Raw genomic sequence first — 22,876 nt, 5'->3', positions numbered from 1 at the left:
GGCTTGGGCATATGTGCAAGGTTGGCCTTGTATCACAAAGATGCTGAAAATTTTGGAAAAGGTGGAGAGGGAATTGGGAGAAATGTGGTTCTAGTCTAGGCCGTGCTGCTAACCTGCTTTAAGGCCCCTCCTCTCTTTGGGTCTCAGGACCTTTTTCTATTCATGGAGATTGGACAGGGCCAAATGTTTCCAACTTGTCTCATGGACACATTTTATAGTTGCTAATGACTGAAACCCCAGCTCAAACTCAGGTAAGCACAAAAGAGAGCTTCATGGTTTTTGTATAATAACTAAATCTAGGGAGATACTGACTTCAAATATTGCTGAATCTAGGCAGTGGGGACAGTACCATCTGAACTTGGTCTTGCTCTCTCCACCTCCAGGTTCTGCTTTCCTCTGAGCTGGTTCTACCTCAGGTAGCCTCCCCCTGTGGTTGCAGGATGGCTAGCAACACTTCCAGGCTTGTATCATATTCCGAGGGCAACCTCAGGAGAAAAGACCTGCTGCTTTTTCAGTAGCTCTATCTGATGCCCTGGAATTGAGACTCAGTGGCTCAGATTGCCCTGGCTTGTGGCCTATCTTGTTTGTTATGATCTAATCACTGTGACCAGGAAGACATGAAGCTCTGATTGGCCAGGTCTTGGAAACAGGCCTTCCTGTGGAGGAGAGGTGGTAGGCCTAGGCCACATGGACTGAGAATGGAGAAGGGGTATTTCCTCAAGGAAAATCAGGGTGTTCTGGAAGGAAGAAGCTATGGATGAGGGCCAGAAAGGAAGACAGATAGTTATCATAGACCTTCTTTTCTCTTGTACTCTTCCAGTCTGCTCTGAACTTTCTCCCCAAGTTGATACCTTGTTGATACCTTGTCACTCTCAAGTCCTGTCTGCCCTCTGAACTCCCATGCTCATGAGCCTAGTGACTGAATGTTTCTGCTTCCTCTTGGCTTTCATTGAAACTATTTTAAAAACATTTATTGAGCATTAATGCTGAACTTATTGAATCAGATACTATGCTAAGCATTTTACCCGTGCTATCTAATTCAATTTTCACGTGCCTAATGAGATAGATATTTTACACTCATTTCATGGATAAAGAAACTGAGGCTCTGCAAAGTGAAACAACTTGCTCAAATTTACATAGCTGGTGAATTCCTCTGCTTAAGGGGCCTTCTGTTTTTTTCTGAACACTTTTCTAATAGAAACTTCTGCTTTTCCAAACCTAATTTATCACAGGGCTGGGAGACAATGTTAGCATTCTCCTTTCTTCCACATGCTATCTCTAAACAGTTACTCTTTCCTCATTGTGTAATACTCCCTTTTATATGAGGCTCATCACTCTAGTTTTATTCATTTATGTATTCAGTAGTCATTGACTGAATATGTAATAGGCTCTGTGCTGGTTCAGGGGGTCAACAATAAACAAATTGTCGCCTTTGCCATTGTCAGCTCATAGTCGAGTGTAGGAGGCAAACATGATGGAGGCGATTCCAGTCCAGGGGAATCTGTGCTAGGACGGGGAAACCAGAGGACAGGCATGTGCAGGAGCTAGGGAGGCCAGAGTGGGGTCTGTTCCTTCAATGTGAGTGAGGGATTGGAGCTGTAAACTGGCTGGGCACAAGAAAATATTAGAAGACAAAATGACAGCCCTTGGTGATTGATTGGTTATGGAGGGAAATGACAGAGAAGAGTAAAAGAGGGTCCTCTTTTGGTATTTGGGCAGTCCCATCCTTGAGACAGTGAACACAAAGGAGGAGCAGTTTTGAGAGTTGGAGATGAGTTAGGTTTGGACATGTGGGATGAAGTATGCAGGAGGTCATTGGATATTTGAGTCTGGAAGTCGGGGAAAGGTCCAGCCTGGAGATGCAAATATTGGAGTCACCTGCATTTGAAGGCCTGGGGTCAGTGAAATCATCCAAGGAGAAACAGAGGCCCAAGTGAGTACCTGAGGATTGCTGACATTTAAGGGATGGGCAGAGGAGAGGAGGCCACACAGGAGGCAGAGAGAGAGCAACCTGGGAGCAGAACACTTGGTGATATGGAAAGGGCAGTATCTGGAAATCAGTGTTTCAGAAATGAGGGAATGCTACAGAATGAGTCTTCTAAGACAGGGCTAAAAAAGCGTCCTTTGATTTTAGCAGCAAGGACAGTTTTGCAGGGATGTAGCAGGTTGAGTGGTAGATGTGAGGCAATGAAGAGAGCAGGTGTAAGTGATTCTTACAACACTGGCTCCAAGGGGAGCTGAGAAGGGAGTGGCTGGAGAGTGGAGGAGTCAAAAAAGTCCTGGGAGGTGGTTGCATGCTTTTTTCTTCTTTGAAGTGAGCAGATCCTTAAGGATGTGAAGGAGCCAGTGGACCTGGAAAAGTTAAAGATGAGGAGAGGGAGGAAGTACTTAATGAGGTAAAGTCTCAGAAAAGGTGGAAGAAGCCAAGACCTGGGTGCCTCTTCAGTGTAAGAGATGAGTCAGCAGAAAGGAAAGGGGCAGATGTAGACCCATTTGTAGGTGCAATACAAGGAGAGTGATGGCTTTTCTTCGTCAGTGAAATGGGAGGGAAAGGGGGAAGGAGTGGGGCGAGAAGATTGATGGGTTTGGGGAAAGCTTGAAAAAAGCTGCTTCACAGGAAAGGAGAGAGAGCTGACTCTGGAAATACAGCAAGACTCTTGGGCAGTGATGGTGGCCCAGATGAAATAGAGATTGTGATTTTCTAAGTGGCCCCAGTGCATGTAGGTAGTAGGTGGTTTTCTCTAGTTGCACTTCTCAGCCTAGGAGTAGGTACATGGAAGAGCAAATGGTTAGACCCATCCCCTTAGGGGTTGGCAAAGCAGATTTTTTGGAAGGGTCAAGATGCAAGGGAAGTTAAACTAGTGGCAAAGAAAAGGCTGAAGTAGGCCGGGCATGGTGGCTCAAGCCTGGAATCCCAGCACTTTGGGAGGCCAAGGCAGGTGGATCATCTGAGGTCAGGAGTTCAAGACCAGCCTGGCCTACATGGCAAAATCCCATCTCTACTAAAAATACAAAAATTAGCTGGGCGTGGTGGTGCACACCAGCAGTCCAAGCTACTTGGGAGGCTGAGGCAAGAGAATCACTTGCACTCGGGGGGCGGAGGTTGCAGTGAGCCGAGATCTCACCACTGCACCCCAGCCTGGGCGACAGAGCGAAACGCTGTCTCAGAAGAAAAGAAAAGGCTGAAGTGACAAATGATAGGGGATTGGTCTGCTTAAGAGGAAAAGGATGCCAAGGAAAAGGGCTGCCAGGGAATCCAGGACATGGTGAGAGGAAAGGTCTGACACAGTGGGGGTCAAGGAGAGAGTAAGGACTAGAATGTTTAAAGATTGTAGCCCCAGATGGAACCGAAATTTTCTGACATAGAGCAGGTCTGGGAAATCAAGAAGAAAGAGGTGGCTGAGGTGATAGGGAGGTCTAGTTGCTAAAGTTGAAGTGCTCAAGGGATCTGAGGCCAGGGTCATTTGCAGTGATGTTGAAGTTGCCCAAGGAAGAAGGCAGGATTGGTGTGGAGGGGAAGATAGCAATCCAGATCCTGATCTGTTTACCGTCTCTACCGTGGAATCATAAACATGTAGCCTTTTCACATGGACTTTTTTCACTTAGCGATATGTAGTTAACATTCATCCATGTCTTTATATTACTTTATATGTCTTGACAGCTCTTTTGTATGTGTATATTCCATTGTATGGATTTACCATCCATGGTTTGTTCATCCATTCACTTACTGAAGGACATCTCAGTTACTTAGTTACTTCCAGTTTTCACAACTATGAATAAAGCTGCTACAAACATTTGTGTGTGTGTGTGTGTGTGTGTGTGTGTGTGTGTGTGTACTAAAGTTTTCTTTCTTTCTTTTTTTTTATCCCCGAGGCGGAGTCTTGCTCTGTTGCCCAGGCTGGAGTGCAGTGGCGTGATCTCAGATCACTGCAACCTCCGCCTCCTGGATTTAAGCGATTCTCCTACCTCAGCTTCTGGAATAGCTAGGATTACAGGTGCATGCCACCAAACCCAGCTAATTTTTGTATTTTTAGTAGAGACGGGGTTTCACCATGTTCGCCAGGTTGGTCTCGAACTCCTGACCTCGTGATCTGTCTACCTCGGCCTCCTAAAGTGCTGGGATTCCAGGCCTGAGCCACCGCACTCGGCTAGATTTTCAGATCAGCTGGGTATATACCTAGGAACACAAGCTAGATTGTGTTTGTCCCATTTTGTATTCTCACCAGCAATGAATGAGTGTGTGGCTTCAATCCTTGCCAGCAACTGATATTGTCAGCTATTTTGTGTTTTAGGCATTCTAGTATGTGTGTAGTAATCTTGCTTTTCTCAGCTTTATCCAGACCACTCTTGGACAGTTACGTCTGGTTCTGGGTGCCTCACATGAGGGGTGAGGGTGGGAATTATCACACAGGAGTGGCATGTAAGTATTACAGTGACTAGAAGAGTAGGGGAAGGAAAACATGTTATACAGGGATAGGTGGAGGATCTGTGAGTGAGAAGACTCAGGGAGAAGGTCATCAAGGTTTTCAAGCAATTGAGGAGTTCTTAATGGGGAAGCTGGATTCAGCATAATCTATGGGGCCTGGTCAATAAGTGCAGGGCCCAAGGGATGGAAACGGGGAGGCAGTTGGCCTCCTCCTAATATAAGGAAGTTTCTTAACCATGAAGGCTGAGGCAGAGACCAGACAAGGGCTTTATTACTGTAGAACACCATGCAGCTGTCAGGGCAGGGAGTAGATGGGACCTCTAAGATGCTTTCAAACTCTTGGTTTCTAAGAAAACTGTGAATGGACTTAGGAGAAATTTGTGGCAAAAGTAGATTTTTCATAAGAAATAGTAGTATTTTTAAACCTGGATTTTTCTTGTTGTTTTACTTTGTTTTATTCTTTGATTGTTTTTTTCATGGTTGGTTAACTGAATAAAGTTGTGTTCATAACTATTCTGTTTTTTTATAATTCCGCTGTGGCATGTCCCAGATATTATAGTCCTCAGTAGCTAAATGCCAGTGCTAGCTATACCACTATAACAATAATAGTGTTAATAATAGGTTATGTGTATTAAAAGTTTATTAGCACCATGACCCACTGGGGTTATGCTCCGGGTGTGTTTGGCTCCTTCAGCAATTGGAAATCAATTAATGTAATCCACTGTACAATAGGCTAGGGTAGAAAAATCATATTATTATATCATTTGACCTGAAAAAGCATCTCACAAAGTCCAGTACTCATTCATAATTAAAAAAAAAAATCTCAGCCAATTAGGAATAGAACAGAACTTCTTCAACTTGATAAAGAACATCTACAAAAGTCCTTCAGCCAACATCATACATAATGGTAAGACACTGAATACTTTCCCCCTAAGACTGGGAACAAGGCAAGGATGTGCTCTCTTATCCGTTCTGTACAACATCTTACTGCAAGTCCTGGCTAGTACAGTAAGACAAGAAAATAAATAAATAAAATGTATACAGATTGGAAAGGAAGAAGTAAAACAACCTTTATACATAGGTGACGTGATTATCTAGATAGAAAATTCCAAAGAAATCTCCAAAAATACTCCTGGAACTAAGAAGTGAGTAAGCAGAGTTGCAGGACACAGGCCAGTATACAAGAGTCAATTGATTTCCTCTAGACCAGCAATGAGGAACTGCAATTTGAAGTTAACAAACAATACCATTTACAATATCACCAAGAAAACCATAAAACTTAGATATACCTCTAACAAAATATGTACAGGTTCTGTTAATATGGAAACCTCAAAAACTGATAAAAGAAATCAAAGTGGAGCTAAATAAATAGAGAAATACTCCATCTTCATGGAATGGAAGACTCAATACTGTTAAGATGTCAGTTCTTCCCAACTTGATCAATAGATCCAGTGCAATCCCAATCAAAATCCTAGAAAGCTGTTTTACAAATATCAACACAATACTGAAAAAGAACAAAATTGGAAGACTCACTCTACCTGATTTCAGCACTTATTGTAAAGCTACAGTTATCAAGACAGCATGGTATTGGCGAAAGAATTGGCCCCATAGGTCGATGGAGCTGATAAATAGACCTACACAAATATGGTCAGCTGATCTTTGATAAAGGTACAAGGGCATTCAGCGGAGAAAGGACAAGTGGTGCTGGAAGAATTTAAATATTTGTGTGTATATGTAAAAAAAAAAAATGAACCTAGACACAGACCTTAGACCTTTCCTAAAAATTAATTGAAAATGGATCATAGGCCTAAATGTAAAAGACAAAACTATAAAACTTTTAGGAGAAAACGTAGAAGAAAACCTGTATGACCTTGGATTTGTTAATGAGTTATCAGATAAAACACCAAAAGCAGAATTCATCAAAGAAAAAATAAGTTGGAACTTTATGAAAATTAAATTTTTTTCACTCTGCAAAACACATGGTAAAGAGAATTAAAAGACTTACCACAGATTGGGAGAAAATATATGCAAAACACATATATGATAAAGGAGTTGTATCCAAAATTTACTCTTGAAACTCAACAATAAGAAAATAGCCCAATTAAAAAATGGGCAAAAGATCTGAAGAAAGCTCACCAAAGAAGATATGCAGATGGCAAATAAACATATGACAAGATGCTCAACATTATTTGTCATTAGGGAAACACAAAACACTACATACCTATTAGAATGTCTACATAAAACAAACAAAAAACCCTGATAACACCAATTGCCGTCAAAGATCTGAAGCAACACAAACTCTTATTCATTGCTGGTGGGAATGTGAAATGAGACACTCAATCCAGCAATTGCAATCCTAGGTATTTACCTAGCTGATCTGAAAACTTATATCCACACACAAAAAACAGCACACAAATGTTTATAGCAGCTTTATTCATAGTTGTTGAAAATCAGAAGTAACCAAGATATCATCCTTCATTAGGTAAGGTAAATGGATAATAAACCATGGTAAATCCATACAGTGGAATAGCATTCTTCCAAAAAAGAGAGAATGAGCTATCAAGTCATATAAAGACATGGATGAATCTTTTTTTTTTTTTCTTTTTTTGAGACAGAGTCTCACTCTTGTTGCCCAGGCTGGAGTGCAGTGGCGTGATCTCAGCTCACCGCATCCTCCGCCTCCTGGGTTCAAGCAATTCTCCTGCCCCAGCCTCCTGAGTAGCTGGGATTACAGGCATACGCCACCATACCCGGCTAATTTTGTATTTTTAGTAGGGATGGGGTTTCTCCATGTTGCTCAGGCTGGTCTGGAACTCCTGACCTCAGGTGATCTGCCCGCCTTGGCCTCCCGAAGTGTTGGGATTACAGGCATGAGTCACAGTGCCCGGCCCGAATCTTTTTTTTAAAAAAATAATTTCATGTTTTATTTTAAATTCAGGGTACCTGTGCAGGTTTGTTACATGAGTATATTGCATGACGCTGAGGTTTTGGAGTATGAATGATCTTGTCACCCAGGTAGTGAGCATAGTACCCAATAATAGGTAGTTTCTCAGCCTTTGCCACACTCTCTCTCCTTCCTCTAATAGTCCCCAGTGTGTGTTGTTCCCATCTTTATGTTATGGATGAATCTTAAGTGCATATTGCCAAGTGAAAAAAGCCAGTCTTGAAAGGTTGCATATGGAGGATGCCTTTTCTCTTTTCTTCCTCCTTCTGAATCATTATTGTTGGTTTATTACAAAGCAAAGAAAATGTTCTTGCTAGCATAAATCAAGTTATCAACATGATTATACTTCTACATTTATATTTCCTTTTTTGACATTCTGGAAAAGGTAAAGCTATAGAGATGATAAACAAATCAGTGTTTGTCAGGGCTTTGGAAAGGGGAGAGGGCTGAATAGGTGAAGCCTGGGTTTTTATTTATTTATTTATTTAAGGCAGTGAAACTATATGATATTGTCATGTTGGATACATGACACAGTGCATTTGTGAACTTTATAGCACCAAGAGGAAACCTTAATATATGCAAATTTTTAAAATTCAACTTGAGGGATCAATGTAACACTTTGTTACATTTTGTTACGTATAATATTACAAAATGTTATAGCAGAATGTAACAAAAGAATCTATTATAAATGTATGAACAACCTCACTGAGGACAGGGAGAGAAAACTTTGCTGACCTACGTAAATTTGTAATAGAGTGGAGCCTATAAGGCTAAGGACAAAGGAACTGTATATAAACACCATACTCCATTTGATAAAGTTGTTTCCCAAGGGGGATGGGTAACAATTCTGAAACCATTATCCCTGTGCACTGGAATCAAACAATATAAGAAATAGATGAATATAAGAGAGTATAATGAAATGGATGGCAGATGGTGGGAACCAAGTTTCTCACTGTTGGAGTGGGAAATTACAGATAAGCCAGGTGTGAGGAGGCTAGAACGACCTATGTGGTAATGGATTACAGTTGGAGACATCAGTATGAACTCATGTTTAGCTTAATACAGATATAGATGGTTACATATAGAAATCTTTACAGATATGTGTATAGGCATGGGTTAGTACACACACACACACACACACACACACACACAATTTCTTGGCTCTGCCAGCTGAGAGGACCTAGAAACGATGATACCCCAGTAGCAGCAAGCATACTTCATACCTGTTTTGTGCTAATCTTGGTTTCTAATACTGTTATTTGATAAAAGGAACCAACGTTCCTTGGAGAAATGACTAATTTTAAGACTAAGGCAAGAAATATAAAAGATGAGCCTGTTGCATATTGTATTGCCAGAAGGTAAGGAAGTGCTCAAACTAACAAACCAAAACAATACAGGGGTTGTGTCAAAGGGATGCAGGAGCCAACTGAAAGAACTCTCAAAGGCCAAACCTGGAACAATTTGAGCAGCATATAAATAATAGTATTGGATTGTAACCCAAAGTATAAAATAAATATCCACAAGTCTATACTGATATAAATAAATGTGGAAGAATCGACAAATCTCTCATGCAGAAGAATTTCAAATAATCTATGTAGATTAGATCTCAAGAAGGTAGAATGTAACTTCCCACTTGTTAAATATTGGCTGAGCTTAGTGACTTCCTTGCAGAGTTTGAAGTGGTAGTGTAAATTGTGTAACCAATTCCCTATCAATGGACTTTTAAAAATTGTAGATAGTGCTTCAATGAAACCTTGTGTATCTGTGTTTCTATATTTCTGTATTTTTGTAAGGTAAATATTCTAGGGAGACTATACCTTAAACATCCTGAAAGATATGTTCAAGTTGTTCTTCAAAATGTTATTGATTTCGATTCCTCCAAACAATGTATAAGAGTACCAATGTCTACATGCTCTTGGTACAATATATGACTCACAACATGTATTTTTATTTGATATACAAAGAGCTTTTATCAATCAATAATAAGAAAAAACCTGCTTGGGTGACATAGTGAGACCCCATCCATACAAAAAAAAAAAAAGCCAGGTGTGGTGATGCATGCCTGTAGTTTCAGCTACTTGACAGGCTGAGGTGGGAGGATACTCGAGCCCAGGAGTTTGAGGTTGGAAGGAAAGATGTCCCAGTAGAAAGATAGTTCTTCACAAGGACCTGTGCAGGCAGTTCAGAAGGCAAATAATACAAATGACCTATAAATATTTGGAACAAAAAAAGTTAACTGAAAAAAAGCAAAACAAACAAACAAAAAACACCTGAATAGTCATGAAAGAAATGTGAAATTGAAACTGTGAAATACCATTTTTTCCCATCGAATTAGTTAAAAAAAAAAAACTGATAGTAACTGGTATTGGCCTGTGTATGGCAACATGGATCTGCTTCAACTTGTTGATGGGTAAACAAATAGACCTTTTGGAGGCCACTTTTTTTACATATACTTTTGAAAACAGGTACACACGCTTTTATTCACTCCACTTTACATGAATTTATCTGAGGACCTTAATAAAAAGTGTACAAACATATGTATAAAGATGTTCATCTCAGCATTATTACAACAAAATTAGAAATAACCTGTTCAACAGTAGAGGGTTATTTAAGAAAATGATGATACTTCTCTATGATGAAATACTTGGAAGCTGCTAAAAATTGTAGAATATTCACTTATAAAAATCTTGTGATATATAATTAATATACACCAATTTAGTTTTAAGAGACAAACATGTTCTATATAGAGAAAAAAAAGATGGCCAGGCATGGTGGCTCATGCCTGTAATCCCAGCACTTTGGGAGGCCAAGGCAGGTGGATCACCTGAGGTCAGGAGTTCGAGATCAGCCTGGCCAATACGGTGAAACCCCATCTCTACTAAAAATACAAAAATTAGCCAGGTGTGGTGGTGCATGCCTGTAATCCCAGCTACTAAGGAGGCTGAGGCAGGAGAATCGCTTGAACCCAGGTGGCGGAGGTTGCAGTGAGCAGAGATCGTGCCACTGCACTCCAGCCTCGGTGACAGAGCGAGACGCCCTCTCAAAAAAGAAAAAAGAAAAAAAAAAAGGAAAAAAAGACTAGAGGGACGCATACCACAGTGTTTATGATGTTGGTCTATATGTGAGACTGAGATTTGTCTTTTTGTACTTATCTCTTACGACTTACTTTTGTACTTATCTCTTATTCCTTGTTTTCTTCATCAAACTTCTGAAGTTAAAAACTTAAGTTTTGTAGTTAGAAAAGAGAATAAAATAAAAAAGTGTTTACAACTATGCTGATTCTACCTTTGTAATGTCTTCCTTATCTCCCTCTTCTTCCCATCTCCTTCAGCATGGCGCTGGCTCAGACCTCCTCATCTCTCACTGAGACCATTGCATCAGTTTTCTAATGGGTGTCTCTATCCTTGCAAAGGATCTCATCTATCACCCTTCTCAGAAGCCTCTGAAAGTCCCTGTGTAGCATAGTGTTTTAGCTCCTTCCTCTCACCTTGTTGCACCAGTCCTCCCCTCCTCACCACACACCCAATCTGGTCTTTTTCTCCCTCCCCACCCTCATCATCACTCACAACCCCCACCCACAGCACTCCTGCAACACCAGTGCTTTCAGCCTATCCAGCCGTCCCTGGTCATGGGACATATGGCCACACTTCAGTCTTCTCTTGTTTAAAGTCTACCCATCTTTCAAGGCCTATCTTCTTCGAGAAGCCTTCCTCTGTCATTACCTCTCTCATACTTTGGTTTACTGTTTGAACTTCTTCCATGGCCACTATTACCAGCTGCCTTCTAATACAGCGATTCCTTAAGGATTCTGCCTCCTCCTTTGGTCACCTCAATTTCAGGAAGGTCTGGGCTCCCAGTGCCTGGAGCCCACACACCGAAGGGGCTTCATGGAACTCTGCTGAATTGAGTTGTTGACTCAGAGTTGCCTCTGCACAACATGGGCTGCAGTTCCAGAGTCAATGCTTCCATGTTCCGTAATATGCCATAAACGTGTGATTCTTTGACATGCAGGAATCTATTAAATTGTACATGTAAACTATCACACTTGAGTGTGATAATATGCCATAAAAATGTACACATATTAAAATATAAGGTTTATGGGCATCCCATTTGGTATTTAGAAAAACTTTTTTCTGTAACTGGCTAGTAAATATTTGAGTCTGAGCTTAATTGTGGGCAATTCCTTGGAAAAAAATGATTCTATGGAAACCCAGTCATGTCCTGGAGGCAACCACAGATAATTACACTGAGAAAACATTTCTATAATACTCCTGCTTAATATAAAAAGCACATTGTTGATTCTTGGTTTCTCTTTCTTTGCTTTCTATTTGAAAAGTGATGGTATTTCAATAACGAGAATACATTTTATTGCAGCAGTAAGCTTGTTTTATTAGCTCTGGAATATCCTTAACTATATTTTTCCCTATAAAGTTAAGGGGTTTTAGATGCCTTGCCTTCTTTTTAATTCTCCCTATGCCCCGTGCTTTGCCTGGCTCTCCACCTTTCTTTGCAGTGCTGTCATTGCACTCTTGGGCATCCGTGTTTCACATAGAACTGTTGTTACAGAAGTGAAACATAAACAGGAAGAGCTAGCCACTTCCCAGCATTTCTTGGCATGAGTCTCTTCCGTTGCATTGAGGTGCCATGTGAGTCAGCTCCACTCTGGTAGATGACTTTCCTGTTCCACCATCAGACACAGGGGTTCGGGCTGTTGCTGTATGTGAGAGGTCAAGCATGAATGGGCTTCTGAACCAAAGCTACCATCATACCCTTTTTGGTGCATGCTGTCTCCGGGAAAACATGCCCTGTAACATGCATTGCTTTATGGAACTTTGAAAGAGATACTTCCATATCATTTACATTATGGGATGGGCCTCTCCCAAAAAATTAAATTTGTTAAAATTGTGCAAATATTGATGAATCCTCCTTATCTTAGGGCTGGCTGGGGATATGGACCTCACAAGTGTTCCTACCAATATACATGTCCCTTTGGCTCTTTGTCCATCTGTCCCTTCATCCACCCGTCATCTATGATCTCCCCACAACTGGGATCCTTCTGAGCAGGAATTCAGTCTGATTCATCTCAGGATTCCCAGCAGCTCTTCTTGAGACTCGTGTCACGGAGGCCCAGCGCTCCCTGGGATGACGAGGAAAGTGCTGCTTTCTCTTGGCACTGCAGTGTGCACTGGAGACAGGGTGCTGAGAACACGGCCCATTTGCAGGGTTGGGTGCTGTAGAGGAACTCTTTAACTCATGTGACCCCAGGCTATCCTCTCCCAGTTTCCTGACCTCTTGGAAGTCCCATAACAGCGGTGGGCAAGGGGGACACGGGTGGTCCAGCAATTAACAACTTTTCTGGTGTGTATGTGTGTATGTGTGTGTATTTGATTCTACAGGTCAGTTTTTGGGTTGTACGAGAAATTCTAACAGCACAGACTTTAAAAATAAGGGCAGAAATCCTCAGCCATTTTGTGAAAATAGCCAAGGTAAGCTTTTTATTATTATTTTTCCTTCCTTTCCCTCTTCTCTCCCACACCTCCTCCCCAAAAATATGTTTCCTCAGTACTTTGGGAGCTGCTTTGCTGTGGGCCTGCCAGGCACAGTTCAAACAGGGTGCTGTGGCTTGACTTCCCTAGGCAGAGCCAGCTGTTAGACCTGCCTGGGTGCTCACCAGCCCCCTAGCACCTTGTGCGCAAATTGGCAGCATGCCCCACACCCTATAATTTTAGCGGCCAGCCATTCTCCTTACCTGGACTTTCACAGTCTCTCCGCAAGGCAGGACCCAGAGGCTGCCCCTGGAATCCATTCATTCTCCTACTTTAGATTTAGCCAGTTCTGGGGGTTGATGGATTTTAGTTAGCATCAATGCTCAATGCTTGTGATATCACTACATCCTGCACAATATTGTCAGCAGTCAGCACACCCCACCCACCTCCCACTGAGCTTCAGGTCTGGGCCAGATGACTCTGCAGCCCCCCATCCCCACCTCCTGCCCCCTGGCCTGATAGGTTCCGTCCTTGTTGGGAATCACCTTTTCCCTTCTCTTCCCTTATCTCTAGGAATGCTATGCCATCCTGTGGGCCATCCTGGACCACTGTCACGCCCAGTAGCTCCTCCCCATACACTGGTTTCAACCACCCAGGCTTGTCTGACTCTCAGCCGCAGCATCGTGCTGGCTGTTTCGCTGCTTGCTTCATGTGTGCATGTGTTGTCTTCCCACCCAGGTCCTAGGAAAGCTGCCCTTTACGAGCCAGGCACCATGCTATGGTCACCTGCTTTACTGACCTCATCATATTCAGTGCTCACATGATTATTATTCCATTTGCAGAGGAAGGAGAGCTTAGAGAGGTGAAGTGTCCATGCTCAGGGCCCCATAGCCAGTCAGTGGTGGGCAGGAATCGGAGTCGTGCCTCTCTGCCTTCAGGGAAGCTGCTCTGCTGGCCCTCATGGGCGGGTTAAGTGCATCATCTATTTATGTTAAGAGCAGTGGCCACATTTACTTCCTATGCATTCTCCTGAAGTACTTGGAACTGGTGCTGGGCTTAATGATATTTGTTGCTGTCAATCAGTTCTGTTCTGGGCCACAAGAGAAAGTAGGATGTGGTTCCAGTCCTCCTGGGCTGTCAGTTTGGAAATGTGTTTATGGTGCCCACCCATGGAATTCAAAATGATCCCTCCTTAATCTCTGCCATTTTCTGTGTGGCAGACTGTCATGCTGGCTCTGTGCCCTGGGTCTTTCCTTGTGCAAGCCCCTTCCTTTCTCTGGGCCTTGGTTTTCCCATCTATAAAATGAAAGGGGTGGGTTAGATAATTTCCAGAGCTGTGGGTTAGATAATTTCCAGAGCCCTTTCAGCTCTAAAAAGAAGTTCTGTGACAGGCATAACAATGCAGATACATAGAATGAAATTCAGTTCACTTAGAGAATCTATTCTTACAGGAAACAATTAGAGAATGTTACGAGATGTATGAAATGAAGTATTTAGCTCATGTGGTGACAGAGAAATTTCCAAGTAGGAACAGAGTTGTGAGGACTAAGTATAAGGGCTTTTCCTTTCTTTATGCATTTCACTAGGCCCTACAATGTGCTGGGCACTGTACTGGGTACCAGAGACACCATGGTAGACAAAACTTTGTCCCTGCTCTCGGGAAACACACAGTCCAGGGTGAGAGAGAGGCAAGTAAAAAGCAAGTACAATCCAGTGTGCTACAGATATGCATGGACTTCTGTGGGGACACAGTCAGGAAAGACATATTAGAGGAAGGGGCAACTGAGCTTGGAAATACTTAAGTGACAGGGGTGGGGAAAGACAAGGCTGAGACTCATATTGTACTGAGCTCCTGCTCTGGGACCAGCCACTGGTCTAGGCAGTTGATATGTACTGTCTCATGTAGCAGAAGTGCCGTGATTGCCTTCTGCACTTTAAGGATGAGGACACACAGGTAGTGGGAGCTGGGATTGGAACCAGGTCTTTTGATTCCATAGAGCCTGCCTAATAACCCAAACTTCATTGACTCCCAAGAAAGAGAAATGGCACCCCCGTCCTGTTAGCAGGTTTCTCTTAGCATAAAACCAGGAACAGAGCAGTCGCATTTTTCTGTACTTACACTCAACTGTGTCTCATTCTGTTTCCCTCCATGGTAAGAAACTTGTCTGAGACTGAATTGAATCCAAATGTTCTCACTAATTTGGGGTCTGGTTCAAAGGAACATGGTCAAGTGATGGGGAAGCCCGAGCATTGCCTTCCCAGCTGAGAGGGATTATGCAGATTGGTACCATCTTTCCTTGGCCTCTGTCTCCTTCTGGTGTTAAGGTAATCATAGAAGACCCACATTGATGCTGTTGGCACAGGCGGGGTTTTAGTTTACAAAAGCCTGCTGGGACAGTATTCAGATTTGTCTAAAAAAAGAACATAATGCACACTATCAAACCTTACCCCGTGCCACGTTTCTGTCCAGACTAGTCAGCTTATGAAATTTTGCACGTTTTAGATGCAGACTCACCTTTTGACAATTTAAGAGGAAAAAAGCATATGGTTTCTATGAAATCCTTAGAACTATGTTTTCCACATGAGATATTTTTAAGTGTAATTGAATTTCATAAATATGACATTTGGTAACACTTGAGCATGTTTTTGTTCTGTTGTTTATAGCAGCAAAATAATCTATTCCATATCTTTTTTTCAGAAACTTCTAGAACTCAACAACCTTCATTCTCTCATGTCTGTGGTATCAGCATTACAAAGTGCTCCCATCTTCAGGCTGACAAAAACCTGGGCTGTAAGTTAATCTCCCTAAGTCTATCTGATTTTGGCTATCATTTCGTTGGTGAAGTTCTTCATTCCACAAGCCCCAGCCTTTCTCTTACTGTCTATACTTTGCCAACAACAGAGTTACTATGAGTTGATGACAGTTCTGTAGGCATCCTCACTCCGTCAGTGACCCCAGCCCCATTTTGGCACCAGGGAATGGTGAAGGTGCTGACGTGGCTGGGGTCAGAAGCCCCCAGAGTGGATCTTCCTGGACACCACCATGTCATGAATGATGACCGGGTCAGCGGCATGACTTCTGCCCTCCACTTGGCTGGAATTTTTCTCTGGCAGGCTCCAAACTGTCCTTGGGAAGGTCTCTGGGCTGATGGTTCGCAGCTGCCCTGGGTCACTAGCCATACCGCTAAGTTTCTCTGGAGAAACCTGTGACCCCCGTGTAGGAAAAAACGGATTTTTTTCCTAAGGCCCTGGATAATTTCAGCTCAGAGGTGGAGTCTGATAGTTACATAATTGAGTCTGTAGGAAAGTTTTTCTGCTGTAAAAATACTTTAAAAATATCTCAGGCCTCTTTATGCTCCTTCGCTTGGCATAGTGGCTGACATGGGGGAAGTAATTGCTATTTCCATAGCTCATTAGCATTCACCTCCTGGCCTGCCTGATCTGGGGTCTCTCACAGCCACACAGCACAAGCCTTTTAAGACCTGTTTATATCCCACGGAACTGACAGAAACTGTATGGAATTGTCAGATGTGCTTCTGCAACTCATTTCCGAACTGCTTTCTGCCAGTCTGTGGGGCTGGGCTCTGTTTCCTACTTGGCTGGTTCAAGGGCTTTTAAAATACTCAGGGATTATGTTGTAGGTGATCGAAAATGAGCCTTGTTTCTTTAAATTGCCGTTTTCCATAGATTTAGTCCTCGCAAAGTGGAGTGAGAAGTTTTAGCCCAGTGTCAGAAAACTGGGTTTGCATTCAGGTGCCATTCAGAGCATGACTTCTGTGCGACTTATTTTCTCGTATCAACTCGGGGAGGTTGGCCTAGATTCTTGGTTTTCCATCAGTGCTTCATGGAGTCCCAGGGGTTCCTTAGAGTTGCCTTGGGTGCCACCAGGGGCTGAGAGAGTGGAGAGATGCTGCCAAGCAGGCGGTTTGGGCACTATTTCCACCAGAGCAGCTCTGTTTGTATCAGTTTTATGTACTGGACTTCTGGGTGAATTTCAACTGAGCAATGGCTTTGGAGGTTGAAAGCAAGTTTGGAAGCCACCGGTCTTAGCAGTTGCTGCCAGCCCTGTGATTCCAAGTCCATCTGACCAGTGAGGCTTTTTTTCAAAAGTTGCTTGGAGATTCTTTTTCAAATGAATTTTCCATCACTTAGATGCTGTTATTGTTTTTTGGACTGCCGGGAGCTATGTGAGGACCCAGCAGGATGATTTTTGAATCTTCTCATGATGCCTAGACTTTACTGTCAGTAATATTGTAACTCTCAACAATCCCTATAAGCTGTACAGTTGGTGGAGGCAGAGATAGTTAATACAGAGGGCTGGGTGTCTAAGGGTCTTGCGCAGAGATACGGTCCACTCAGTGATAGGGCCAGGCCCATGGATGAAGCGATGGTGTCCTCCAGGGGATGCTGTGTACTGCCAGGACAGTGGGCAGCAGCAGGTCACAGCAGTATCCAGGACCACTCTGTTTGGCTTGACAGGCCCTACTCAAGGTGGCTGGGTCTTCACTCCTGTTGATGGTTCTTTGCTGTAATGAAAATAAACCTCCAGGCCAGGTGCAGTGACTCACTCCTATAATCCCAGTACTTTGGGGAGCAGGGGGTGGGAGGATCGCTTAAGGCCAGGAGTTTGAGACCAGCCTAGACAACATAGCAAGACCTCATCTCTGCAAAAATTCACAAAATTAGCTGGGCATGGTAATGTGCACCTGTGTCACAGCTACGCAGGAGACTGAGGCAGGAAGATCCCTTGAGCCCAGGAATTCAAGGCAGCAGGGAACTATGATTATGCCACTGCCCTCCAGGTTGGGTGACAAAGACCCCATCTCTGAAAAAGAGAGAGAGATTGATTGAGAGGAGAGAGAGAGAGAGAGAGAAGAAATCTCCTTGGGGAGCCTGGAATGGAATTTGCACCCAGGACCCATTCAAAGGCGTGGGCATATTCACCTAGCACCCTTCCAGGCCATCTGGGTTGTGTTCTTCCTCACACATATGCCAAGATAAAAGCATGTGGCAGGTACTGCCCTAAATGCTTTTTCTGTCTGTCTGTCTGTCTGTCTGTCTGTCTGTCTGTCTGTCTGTCTGACTGTCTGACAAGGTCTCACTCTGTCACCCAGCTGGAGTGCAGTGGCCTGAACACAGCTCACTGTAGCCTCAGCCTCTTGGGCTCAAGCAATCCTCCCACCTCAGCCTCCTGAGTAGTTGGGACTACAGGCCATACCACCACATCCAACTAATTTTTAAGTTTTTTGTAGAGATGGTGCCTTGCTATGTTGCCCAGGCTGGTCTCAAACTTCTGGGCTCAAGCAGTCCTCCTGCTTCGGCCTCCCAAACTGTTAGGATTACAGGTGTCAGCTTTTATACCTGGCCCCTAAACACTTTACATATATTAACCATTTTGTTCTGATAGCTACCCATTGAGATAGGCACTGTTACTATTGTCATTTATAGATGAGGAAACAGACACAGAAAGGTAGAGTGGTTTATGCAGGGTCCCACAGCTAAGTGGCAGGGCTAGGATCAAACCTAAGCAGCCTGGCTCCAGAATCCATGCTCTTAACCACCGTACGCCACTGAACAAAAAAGACAATTCCAGCTTACCCCCTGTCAGCCAAAACAAGAGAGGGGTCTTATTTTTTTATTTTTGTTTTTGTTTTCCCTTTTGTACCATAAGTATTGCATTAGGAACTTGAAAATAAGGTTGGTAGACTACCGGTGCCTCCCGGGCCTTTGGGTCTCTGTCTTGGGTGTGGCTGCTGCTGGCCTGGCACCTGGTTGCTGGAGTGCAGCAGAAAGAGCAGTCAGAGGAGGGCCTGTCAGGGAGGGGATGTGCAGCCAATGAGCCAGAGAGCTGCAGCAGGACTTTGAAGGCTGCCCTGCAAATGCCTTCTGGCCACTGATTCCTTGGATTGATTGTTTATACCATGGCTTCTGTTGCTCCTCTACTTCCCTGGGTTGGCTCCTGTCTTTGCACCTCCGTTGGCATTTAGCTGGTGGGGAAGAGGAAGATGCCAGGGAACTAAGATTACATGTCACCTTGCTGGGGACTCAGGGCAACAACATGTCCCTGTTCCTATTCTGAGAAACCTGCCTATTGTGTCCTAAGGGCTGAGCCAGGGCTCTTTCCCTGGTTACAGAGAGCCACTTACCAGAGCAAAAGGTGGGTAGATGCAGCATCCCAGGAAATAAGAATGGCAACTGCCACAGTATTGTGTCAGGGAGAGAGGAGGTGATACACACTGTGTGGATTACAGCATGAGGTCTCCAAGGTCACTTGTGGGGTAGCTGCTTGTTCTTGGTGAACCCACTATTCAGCCTTTGTTTTAGATCAGACTCTCCCCTCTCACTCACTCACATGTCTTGTTAATCCAAGGACTACATTTGGCATAGAACATTTAGGAAACAGAGGGGGCCAAACTCATCATCTTTTTCTTTCATCCAAATCACCCCCAGCCCCAGTGGAATGGCAGACTCCACTGTCTGTATTCTTGATGCACCTGTCTGGTAACAGCACGCAGGGTGGAGCATGCACCGACTCTGCAGTTTTGTTTATAGGTCTGCCTCCCCCTTTTGACTGCATTCCTCATCGATGATGTTGATTTTTCTCTGTATCCTTGGTGCCCAGCCACTATACATTTGTTGTTTGAATTGTATGTGTTGTCCTGAGTTGCATTGCATCCTTCTTTTGATGTTAATTTCTGGTATGAGATGGCCATAGAAAATGTTGCCCAAAGAGAGCTGTTTCCTCTCTGCTCACTTGTCCTTTGAGTTGGGACTGGTGAGACCTCATGTGCCACAGAGTAGGGAGGTGCAGGTGGCATTGGAAGAACCAGCCATAACATCCCCAAAGGTCAGTGCTATGATAGTTTTTGTTTTGTAGAGGAGGAAACTTAGGTTTGAAGAGATAGAATGACTTGTTCAAGATCCAGAGCTGGTGAGTGACAGAACCAGCATGACACAGCCTTGTCCTGCTGGAATCCACAGTCCGTCTTCTTGGCGGGTATGCTGGATGGCTTGCTAATGGCAAGAACCTGTGAGAGAATCAGGCTGGGCACAGGGCAGGAACAAATAGACACCTACACTGCTTGGGAAATGGGGCTAGAGAAATGCAGCTAGCACACAGGGCCTGGGGACAGGGCAGGCCAGCTCTCTGTGCCATCCCTGTGGGTTGCACTGAAAGCCTGAATATCTGGGAAACCTGGTGGAAGGGAGTTACAGGTGTGGGAGGATACCTGCCACTTGGCTGCATCACGGATGACTTCCAGAGAATTGGCCATTAAGCTAGGGCAGGGCGTCCTGTTGGCCTCTCCATGGGTGGCTGCTAAGTGCTAGCTGCTGGGTGAGCTGCACAGGACCGACTGACACTGAACATAGGCCTGTACACAGTAGGCCCTTAATAAATGCCATCTGCATACACAAACAGGAAGGCTACCATAGCTGGCCTGGAAAAATGCAGATGGGTAATGATTTATCCCAGCACTGGGACCACTTTGGAATATTGGCTCCCTTAAAGCCATGAAACCTAAGCAAGAAGTTGTAGCAGCCATTTCTGATTTCCTGAGTACACATCACCGTGTGGCTGTTATTCATTCTGCAAATCAAACATTTCTCAAATGTCAGGCCCTGAAGCCATAGTCAAGGCCCCTGTCCTCATGGGCTTTCATGTTGGGGAGAATAAACATGTGCCTAGTCTGGCTGGCACAAGAAGTGATCAATAAATGTTTATTGAATACATGAAGTGATCAGCAAGGAGCTGTCAAATTGGAAGAAAAGCGATGCAGAATACATGACAGAGAATGACTGAGTGTCTGCTTTAGTGTGGCGTTAGAGAAGGCCTTGCTTCCCTAGTGTCATGCTAAAGTACAGGCCTAACGTAGATTCAGGCCATGTACTTTCAGTCAAGGCCTGAATGACAAAAAAGAACCAGTCGTGCCAAGATGAGGGGATGAGTGTTCCAGGCAGAGGAGATGGCTGGTGCAAAGCCCTGCACAGGAATCAGCTTGCTGTGAGCAAGGAACTCAGAGGTCAGTGTGGCCAGAGCTCAGCGTGCCAGGAGGAGATGGATGTGAGAGGCAGTGACTGGGCAGCGGGGCCAATCATGTAGGGCTGAAAGCCTGAGAGAGGAGTTAGATTCTATTCCAAGTGCACTGAAGGATTTTAAACAGGAGGCGGACACAATCTGGCTTCCAGTTGCTCTTTGGTTTTTGTGTTTTTAATTACTGTTGCTACTGTGTGGAAAACAAACTGGGTGGGGGATGGGGACCAAGAGTGGAAACTGGGGGCCTACTCAGCAGGTTAGGGCAGAATTCAGGAGCAAGGGGATGTTGGCAGGATCAGGGTATGGCTGGGGACATGAGAACAGCAGGCTGATACCGGATATGTTGGGGAGAGCTGACAGATTGTGTGCTGGATGAGATGTCGAGATGAAGAGAAGAGAAGAGAATGAGGGGTGAGTCCTAGGTTTTGGGCCTGAGCAACTGAGAAGCTAATGAAACCTTTTCTTTGATTAGAGTGATCTCAAGAGGAGACTGACTGCTTTGTGAGTGATCTAAGGGTATGGAATTCCTAGCATATGGATGAGTCACTCATTACAGTAATTACAGTCAGGTGCTAGACATGCCACGTGTGCGCATGTACATAAACACACACATACCCCACACGTGTGCACACATACGTACATTCTCTTCTTGCTCTGTGCATGTTCCCAGAGTGATTTGCTCTTTCCTACTGAATTGATCCAAAGAGTTTGACTCATTTGCAGCAGCATTGTGAAAATTGAAATTCTTGGCAGGCAGGAAATCATAGCCGATGGGTCAGGAGACCTGGTCTGGAGGGTGGTGACCTGGGAGGGGAACTATCCTGGGAGTGGGGCTCTTACTCCTAGATATCTGGGGACACAGTCATTGAGCTCTGCAATTCAGAGAATTGCTCCTTGTACCAAAAGAACTAAGGCCACTTTGCAAATATCACAGGACGGCAGATGTATGACATTCAGATACTTTGGAGTTCAAAGTCTTTCATCCAGGAAGTGCCCTTTGCCCCCCTTTGACTGATGCAGTGCCTCAGTAGCCACCCTCTGATGTTGTTGAGAAGGTGGTGATAGGCCTGAGCTGCTTTTTGGAGGCATTTCTGAGCATTTGGTCAGGTGGGAGGTGAGTCAGATGAGGCGATAAGGAGATGGATGCAGAGGAAACCAACATTTGTAGCCCTCACTCACACATCCTCATCATTCCTCATAGCCTGGTTTGGAACTGCTTCTCAGAAGATCTCAGTCAAATCTGCTGACATTTGCACCCTCATCTTCCTTGACATTGCTACAACATTGGACACTGTTCATAACTCCCTTCTTGAAAAATCTCTTTTCCCTTGGCTTAATTTTCTTCCTCTTGACTCCTTTTGTTGCTATGGATGTGGATGTTCTGCAAGGCTGTGACCTCTCCACCTTCCCTGATCCATTTGCTATCCCTTGGTGGTCTCATCTGCTTGGGGAGCTTCAAGTGTCACCTCCTGTACCCCAGTGATGGCTGGCTTTTCAGTTATAGCCCTGATCTCTCTCCTGTACCCTAGAACCCTGTTCCAGCTGTCTGCTGCATAGATCCCTCTGCTTGCATGTTCCTTTGACAGCTCACACTTGGCGTGTCTGAAATCAAACTTTGGTTTCCAGGAAGATGATGGTGAGTGCCAGAAGACTCTCTTAACAGACTGTGTTTTAGGCTCTTAGGCAGTATGGTAGACTGAGAAATAAGCCTCTCCCTCCCAGTCTCCTGCTTCAAACACACAAACACAAGTTCTGGATAAAATACAACCAAATTAAAAAACCAACAAGCAAAGCTAAATTAGAAGCCAAGAAAGGGAAGTCACCATGTGTTAAAAATAAAGTGCTCTCAGAGTCAAAACAGTGAGCAGAGTTCAGAGAAACTGCTGTGTATAAGCCTTTGCAGCTGGGAGCTAGGGTTGTAATGCCTGCACAGAGGAGAGTCCGGCTGCCCACACATGGGGGGCTATAATTCAGCTACCTGTAGA

The 22,876-nt window shown here is 44.1% G+C and overlaps 1 protein-coding gene across 16 annotated transcripts in view; it reads left to right on the top strand.

Moving 5' to 3' along the window:
* RALGPS1 (Ral GEF with PH domain and SH3 binding motif 1) overlaps positions 1-22,876 on the top strand; it is a 309,604-nt gene that overhangs the window by 123,660 nt on the left and 163,068 nt on the right. For 14 of the 16 annotated variants that reach the window (XM_034929086.2, XM_055117597.1, XM_034929081.3 and 11 more), the window contains 2 exons: positions 12,767-12,856; positions 15,555-15,647. In XM_034929086.2, coding sequence (XP_034784977.1) covers positions 12,767-12,856; positions 15,555-15,647 — 183 coding nt within the window. The remainder of the gene's footprint in view (positions 1-12,766; positions 12,857-15,554; positions 15,648-22,876) is intronic. The other 2 variants (XM_057298633.1, XM_055117596.2) reach the window with 1 other exon arrangement.

This window comes from Pan paniscus, chromosome 11, assembly GCF_029289425.2.
Source record: "Pan paniscus chromosome 11, NHGRI_mPanPan1-v2.0_pri, whole genome shotgun sequence".
NCBI lineage: Eukaryota > Metazoa > Chordata > Mammalia > Primates > Hominidae > Pan > Pan paniscus.
This window is presented reverse-complemented; position numbering and strand designations above follow the sequence as displayed.